The sequence below is a fragment of the Solenopsis invicta genome, chromosome 7 (genome assembly GCF_016802725.1).
Source record: "Solenopsis invicta isolate M01_SB chromosome 7, UNIL_Sinv_3.0, whole genome shotgun sequence".
Taxonomy (NCBI): Eukaryota; Metazoa; Arthropoda; class Insecta; order Hymenoptera; family Formicidae; genus Solenopsis; species Solenopsis invicta.
In genome coordinates this window covers 2,139,755-2,148,012 of record NC_052670.1, presented here as the reverse complement: position 1 = coordinate 2,148,012, position 8,258 = coordinate 2,139,755, and the positions used below count along the sequence as shown (strand labels likewise).

The window sequence follows — 8,258 nt, the reverse complement described above, 5'->3', positions numbered from 1 at the left end:
GCGCATTGTTGACAGAAATTCTCAGAAATGCAGGTGGTTGCCACTACATCTAAGAATTTTTGTCAATAATGCACACGCAAAAAACGATAGAAAAAGACAGCATTCGTTGCGATCAATCACGAATTCGAATAAAAAATATGTGTGATAACCGGAGTCAGAATCTCGATGGCGTTTTTTTCCTACTCCAAATGCCGCGAGAAACAGGGCCGCACACGCGATGTTATCTCGTTCGCTATGCTAGACCGCAACACCGCTATCGGTGTACGCGGCCCTGAGCGACCCTGCTTCTCGCGGCGCGCAGCGCTTGGAGTAAGGGAAAACACCACCGAGATTTGGACTCTGGTGATAACCCAAGTCTAAAATCGGAACGTGAGACGTCTTTAAGACATCTTAAAATCCGATCGAGACTTTGTGTTGTGCCTGGAAAATCTCACTTACCCATAGGGTTGCCCCGCCGGCGCTAGATGCCCTTCCCGGACCTCTTCCTCCTCTCAGCTTCTTGGATGGCTCCTTTGTGGCGGCAGTCGCACAACATTCACGGGTTTACACTGAGTACACGTGCATTTTTTGCATTCACTTATCACTCAGCACACCTTCAGCACTTGTATTTCGTATGATCACTCTCACTCGCGGCAACACCATTACGATCGTGCACCGATCGTCGGAGCACGGCGACACTACACTTCGGCCGAAACACATTTTGAGGCATTCCCGAGAGTTGCCTCTACATTCAATCGCAGTTGATTACGATCGCACGACACGTTCCGCGACTCTCGCGAGCGCTACGCGCTTTGGCGACAACAAAACGACACACGAAAATTCACGAGCCGCGAACCGCCAAGAGACGACCACCATAGCGACACGGAAAACTAACGGAAAATTTGAAATTTCAACGACGCGCGATTAACTTCACATCGACGCGACACCACGACGGCTCTTTGGTGGCTCCACCCTCGCCTATCTTTCGCACTTTTCAACGGCAAATGAAAATCGCGTTTCGTGGCGACTCTCGATTTTGCGATATCTCGCATTGACACGGGAAAATTTAAATGAACAAATAATTATAAATATGTATACATTAAAATTAATACAAATATTATTATAAAATTATGTAATACTAATGCCAGATATATTACACGAAATTAATAATACTGTTTTTATCGTTCTTTCAATGTTCAGCATCCTAAGACTTCTCTTTGTAACAACCATCGATGTAATGGTCGATGTTCCTCGTTACTGAGTCATCCGTACTTTACGTTCTCAATCTGGCAATTGCGTTTGAATAGCTACGAATTCTTTACCAACATTATGTTATTAATTAACAAAATTCTCCCATTGAACTTTCATCAAGTAATTATTTTTTTCATATTTGTAGATTGACATTATATGAATATTAAATTTATTAATTATCATTTAATGCGATTCTTTATTTTTAATAAATAACAAGAAAAGAAATTACGAACACGTTTATAATAGTAAGATAGCGTAGGCAACGTTCAAATTTTTGCGCCTACAATTGCAGGGAAACCAACATTACGCTCGTGACAGCCAAAATGCCAAAATGGCGACGAGATCGATCTTAATTTAGCGCATCGTAGAACACTTGTCGTTAATACCTCCAAAACACGATATTCGTACTGGATAATCGTAGGATATTGTACGCCCAAGCGAGAACGGGTTTGACTCGCTTGCCATATCTAATATCGCACCGTCGCAGGATTAGAAGAGGGGAAAAAAACTTATGCGACACACGTGGCTCGAGACACGTTCGCGCCTGGGCGTATAATTTCGCGTTAGATTTTGTACGCGCGCGATTTGCCAAACGAATTTTGCCGCTTTAAGTTTAGTACAAATACGATGGATCCACGTTTGCATAGAAGAACCGAGACGGAAAAGGCACCGGGCGATTTGGTCAGTGGCGTTAACCTCGAAATTCTTCGTTTCCTCGTCGACCATCAATGCGCGCTCATTAGCGGCGAGATGATCGGCCGAAGACGATGTTTTTACGTTGAGAGAAAACGCGAACGATTACCCTCGCGGTTTATATCTTTTTCACAAAGATGTACCTTCGGCAAATTGTAGATTTATTGAGGAACATGTTTCATACATAAAAGTTTTTTTTCCATTGCTTTTGCAGATATCAATAGCAGATTGTTACTAATATTTTAAATATATAATACTTTGCAAGAAGGAATTCTTTCGATGATTTAATAAGCAATTTTATGAGTCAACGATTTTACGAAATTAGATGAAAACTGTCATTAACAAAAAGTATTGTTCATAAAACTAATGTGTTTTAATTGGTTTCAAAAATAATTCATGTTGCTGTATCCAAGTAGTATTATAATAATTATGAGAAAGTCTATTATAAAATAGTATAATTTTTCTTAATATATTTTCTATTCTCTTTTGCAGATCGTTGAATGGTTAAATGAGGCCTCTATTGGCCTCTCTGAAGAAACTAAGGTTGCAAACATATGTAAAGTGCAGGAGCTTTTGTTGAACAAGGAACCTCATTTGTTAGAGCATTATTTAGATGAAATTCTGCAATTCTCGATAGACAGAAATGCTGAAGTCAGAAAGACTGTTACAGGATTTATCGAAGAATCTGGGTTATTATAAATTATCATTTCCTATTGTGCAATCTTCTTTGTAGGGGAGTTATGTATTAATTGTTTTATTATTTTTCAGAATAAAGTTTCCAGAGGTAATACCTCGTACAGTTCAAGTACTCCTTAGATTAGCGTCCGATGAAGCATCAGTTGTAGCTAAACGAGCGCTTAGAGCCAGTGGTAGAATTCTCCGAGCTGCTCTCAAGTGGATCGCCAGTGCTGCTATTGTTACGACGGATATGGAATTAGCTTGGACACAGCTAAGTGCCCTTAAAATTCAAATCATAAACATGATTGACAGTGATAATGATGGGTGAGTATTAGACTGATTTAAAATAATCTTCCTCTTGGGCATGAATCTAACATTAAAATATTCTACATTTCAGAATAAGAACACAGGCAGTAAAGTTCCTTGAGGGTGTGATTTTAATACAGACTTATCCAGATCCCGACAGTCCAAAGAAGCCTGATGATTTCTCTCTTGAAGACATTCCGCTCACATTGAAAATAGCTCGTCGACGAAAGCTGGAGGAGGAAGCGAATCACGTTATGGATTTGTTGATCAAATTTCATGGCTCTCCACACGTCAGCAGCGTCAATTTAATGACGTGTATGGGATCTTTGGCGTTAATCGCTAAAATGAGACCACAGTTTATGTCAAATGTAATTCAAGGTATATATTTACTTTATACTATATATATATTTGCACAGTTTTTTATATTCTGATTTAATAATTTATACTGTAATGTGCAGCATTACAAAGGTTACAACATGATCTACCGCCAACACTGTCCGATTCTCAAGTAACCAGTGTACAAAAACAATTGAAAATTACGCTTCTTGGACTGATGAAACATCCTGCTTGTATAGAATATGCTTCGACCATAGCTAAACAGTTGACTCAGCTTGGAGCAAAAGAACAAGAAATTATTAAAGCCTATCCAAAACCAGAAGACGTCCGTCGGATGAAAAAGCGTCAACAGGTATACATGCAAACTTCTAAGTAAATACATTTTCTGTTGTATACATTATCCTTAAAGTTTTATTTACTAATCTAAGGAATTAGCGGCTGCCACTGCTGCGAAACGAGTAAAAATTGAAGTGAATTTAATAGACGAGGCAGAAGCGGCACCAAGTCCCGTTCCCCCACCTAAATTACCAGAATTAATTGAACTTTCTGAAAGTTTTATTGCTGAGAGACTCAGTGTCGAAATCGCAACGGATTTAGTAATGGATAGTATGGTACGATGACAAATTATATACTAAACATAATAAATTTTAAATTATTAATGCACATTATTCTATTGAACGATTTCATTTAACAGGCATGGGTTCCGGATACTATGACGACAATTTTTCAAAGAGAATATCAACCCACAGCGACTACTGATATTAATATACAACGTCAAACGATTGCTAAACTTCTAGCAACACAAATCAAACAGACTAAAGCGAAAAAGAATAAAAAAGACAAGGAAGAAGATGCCGTAATGGAAGATTTAATTAAGAATCCCACTATTAGTGTAGCCGAGGCAAAGCGGGAGCGTAAACGTGAAAAGGATCGGGAAAAAGAGAAAGAAGCGAAAGCCTCATTAGAAGCTCATGAGAAATCTATTGCAAAAGCCAGGAATCGTTTAAAAGCATTAAAATTAGTTGAAGTGACAAAACCACTTCCAAAAGAAACTAAAGAACGAATGTTACTGATGGCAGTTAATAGGATATTACTTGCAGAAAAAACTGCAGTCCTTGGTGGCGTAGCTGCTGTAAGGTACAACGAATAAATTGCGAAATGTTTTAAAATTTTTAATACATGATATATATATTTGGTTTTAACCATCCATTTCTTTATGTATTACAGATCTAAAATTTTAACTACGCTAGCAGCGACTTTTAATCCTTATATTAAAGAAGCTGTATTACGTTATATTACTGATGACATGCGAAATAGATTAGATTTAGCGTTAGGTTGGCTATATGAAGAATATGCATTGCTGCAGGGATTTCAGAGACGGACTACATTATGTACGAAGCCACAGGAAGCTCCACATCAGGCATACAACTTTTTATTATGCACTTTAGTTTCAGCTATTGATTTGATTCAGGGTAAAGATCGTGATACTTTATTATCCAGGTAATATTAAATTAAAAAAAAAAACATACAAGATAAAATCTGAAAGTATAAACATCTATGTTAATCTTTTTGTGACATATTTTTTTATTATTTAAGACTTTATCTGGAAGCACCATTAATAACAGAAGATGCTGTAGAGGCTTTAAAAATGGTATCGTCTGACGAAACTAGAGGTCTTGTACCATTGCAACTTCTAAAAGAAATGGTAGTGCGTAGACCAACCAAACAACTGGTATTTTTAAATGTCTTATTGTGCCACACTGGACATGAAAACAATACAGTAAGATTAAATGATATATGATACATTTAAAATATGTCTATTAATATTATATAAACTAAAATTATAATATATTTTAATAAATAGATACGGGAAGCTGCAATACAATTAGTCTGTCAATTGTATAGCCGACCAGATTTAAGTAAACTGATCGAGGAATATGCAGTTTTATATTTAGGCTTTTTACGTCTTCATAACCCACCGGAAATTGTTTTTGGACAAGATAGAGGCAGACCGCAAATCGAGAGCCAATGGACTGAATCAACTACACGTGCTTGTCTAGGACTGTATCTTTCTCTTCTCACTGAACATCAAGATCTCATTCACGAGTAAGTGAATCATTTTCTTTTTCTATTATAAATTTTTTTCAATTATTAAATATATATAAATTTATTAAATGTATTTGTATGGAAATACTATATACTATAAATTTTTGTAATTGTGTACTTTCTAAATATCAGATTAGCCAGAGTATATACGTCAATGGGAGCAGATGTGAAACGTATTGTATTAAGACTGGTAGAAGGACCAGTGAGATCTTTGGGTATGGGAAGTCCACAACTACTTGCACTTGTTGAAAGCTGTCCAAAAGGATCTGAAACTTTGGTCACGAGGATCATACATATTCTTACAGAAAAATGTGGGTGTTATTACTTTAATATACATTTTTCTTTTAATCTGTTTTTCTGTTATTTTATATATTTGTATATATATTTGTATTTGCAGCTGCTCCAAGCGCAGAGTTAGTAGCCAGGGTACGTGAGTTATATCAGACTAGAGTTTCCGATGTCAGATTTTTAATACCTGTCCTGAATGGGCTCACAAAGAAAGAGGTGATTGCTGCATTACCAAAATTAATAAAATTAAATCCTATTGTCGTGAAAGAGGTAAATAATGCATTTAAAATATAACTATATTTGCTACCTTAAACAAGTTTGAAGCATAATAAAATTTATTATTTTCAGGTGTTCAACAGATTACTCGGGACACATAATAACGACAGCGGGGTACCACATACATCGCCTATTACACCTGCGGAATTATTGATAGCTCTACATAATATAGATTCAAGCAAGGCCGAATTAAAGACTGTCATTAAAGGTAGTTTCCGTGTGAAGCATTTGTTTGTATTACTTGAGAAAAATCTTGCTAATATTTGAATTTAATTTTACGGATATTTCTTTTCTATCGTTTGCAGCAACATCTCTTTGTTTCGCTGAGAAACAAGCGTACACGCAGGAAACAGTCGCTGTTGTGATGCAACATCTTATGGAGATGACACCTTTACCAACATTATTGATGCGCACAGTTATACAAAGTCTGGCCCTTTATCCCAGGCTAAGTGGATTTGTCATGAACATACTTCAACGTCTGATTCTGAAACAAGTGTGGAAACAGCCGAAAGTGTGGGAAGGTTTCGTCAAGTGCTGCGAACGCACACAGCCACAAAGTTTCGCCGTTATCTTGCAATTGCCACCGGCACAGTTAGCAGAGGCACTTAGGATGGCGAGCAATTTACGTGCTCCCTTATTAGCCCATGTTGAAGCTTTTGCCGAGAATCAGGTAATTTTATAGTACATTTTTAAATCTTGCATTTTGTATTGAATATGACTATGTGAAGTTCTCTCTTTATATTATTTATACAAATTAAACTCTCTATTATTATAATGAGAATTATAATGAGAGCGAGTACGATTATCAGTTTTTATATGTCATCTAGATCTAAAGAGTTTCTTTGTGATTCTCGCTATAAATTACGAATTTAAAAATCCGTAGGTATATACGAAATGTGCAAGTTAGAACTCGCGATTTGTGACTTACGAGTCCGTCACTCTCAAACGGAGCCACATAACATCCTCCATTATTAAATAAATATTAAAATAAAATAGTAATCTAAACACGATGTTAAATGTATTAAAACTTTATAAATCTAGCGAAATATGTAATATTGCATTTTTTTTCCAGAAAGCACACATTCCGCAATCAATAATGGATGTCATACAGGGTAAAGTGCCCTGTGACATGCACGATGAGTTTGATATTGTGAGTAAAGATGCCTGTATATAAAGGAACGATTTTTCGAACCGTATATCTTTATAATATAATTCTTTAAAATAAATATCTGCTATTTTCTCGAAAAAAATATCTCTTCCATCAATTTCTTTCAGGCACCACCTGGTGATTATTCGAATGATCAAAAACCAGATACAATGGAAATTGATCTTTCGGAACCAGCCCCTCCCGGTTTAGATTAGCATAAAGTCATTCCAGTGTTAAGATCAAAAGCATCGTATTTTAATATTAACAAGTCCGCTGTGTAACTGTACAGTAAATTATTCTTTTCTTTTTTTGCATCGCTATATGCGACATTTAATTACATATTTCGTTGATATTGATCCATATTTATATTTTCTTTTAAGTATATATATCAATCAGCTAATATTTAACGTGTGTGAATCAAAAAATAAAAATCATAAACGATTTTACATTCAAGAGAGCATGATTTAGACAGCAACAATTGAGATAATTATATATTCGATATATTTTTCTATAATTAGTTTGACACTGTATACTGACCATTAGTTTTATAAATCTATTTTCTGATCTTCAATCTATAACATAAACATTTATTTCTATTACAAAATACAGTGTCTAATTCGGTAACAGAATAAGAAAATGGTATTTGACTTTTCATATTTAATTAGTATTTTGTAACCATATCGAAATATTGATATTTGAAAAAATTTTGCTGTTTAATTTTCTATAAATAAATCTCTTAATTTCGATTAGATTTTAATTTTTATTTACATATGTATATACATAAGAACTTTCTTATAAAGTATTAATTGCATAAATCAATTGAAATACAATTTTATTTATCTAAAAATCTTTCATATAACATGCATAAAGTTTTAGAAAAAAGAAAAGATTATATTCTACTATTTAACTATTTAATTTAGCAAAAATTTCTTATACATGCATGCATATATATATAAAGAATTCTCGCGAACGATTGTTTCTCAATCTGCATTTCTTTCTTGTCAACTTGCTCATGTGTAGTTATAAACAGTTTTGTTTTATAGTATGTTTTATAGTTTGTTCAAAAATTATTGTATTGCATTGTGATTATTACAAAAAAATAATGAAATCATTATAATTGAAATAAAAATTATACATTATTTTAATAAAATTGATGTCATTGTATGCATAAATTAAATTACAAATCAGTCTCAATATT

At 34.8% G+C, this 8,258-nt stretch overlaps 1 protein-coding gene across 1 annotated transcript; it reads left to right on the top strand.

Annotated features, from left to right (window-relative positions):
- The first annotated feature begins 1,553 nt into the window (after window positions 1-1,553).
- Window positions 1,554-8,178, top strand: LOC105200100 (symplekin). The gene is made up of 16 exons (XM_011167482.3): window positions 1,554-1,911; window positions 2,416-2,612; window positions 2,692-2,925; window positions 2,999-3,285; window positions 3,366-3,595; window positions 3,672-3,854; window positions 3,938-4,380; window positions 4,471-4,743; window positions 4,840-5,023; window positions 5,108-5,349; window positions 5,482-5,660; window positions 5,747-5,907; window positions 5,986-6,121; window positions 6,219-6,583; window positions 6,986-7,063; window positions 7,189-8,178. The coding sequence occupies exons 1-16, from the start codon at window positions 1,858-1,860 to the stop codon at window positions 7,273-7,275; spliced, it is 3,333 nt and encodes a 1,110-aa protein (XP_011165784.1). The 5' UTR covers window positions 1,554-1,857; the 3' UTR covers window positions 7,276-8,178.
- Window positions 8,179-8,258: the final 80 nt, after the last annotated feature.

What these genes read in the sequence shown, in the direction of transcription:
- LOC105200100 (XM_011167482.3), top strand. Translation starts at nt 1,858, where the DNA reads ATGGATCCACGTTTGCATAGAAGAACCGAGACGGAAAAGGCACCGGGC. An exon ending in TATGTCAAATGTAATTCAAG is followed by an intron (nt 3,286 to 3,365) that starts GTATATATTTAC and finishes TGTAATGTGCAG; the next exon opens with CATTACAAAGGTTACAACAT. An exon ending in GGATGAAAAAGCGTCAACAG is followed by an intron (nt 3,596 to 3,671) that starts GTATACATGCAA and finishes TACTAATCTAAG; the next exon opens with GAATTAGCGGCTGCCACTGC.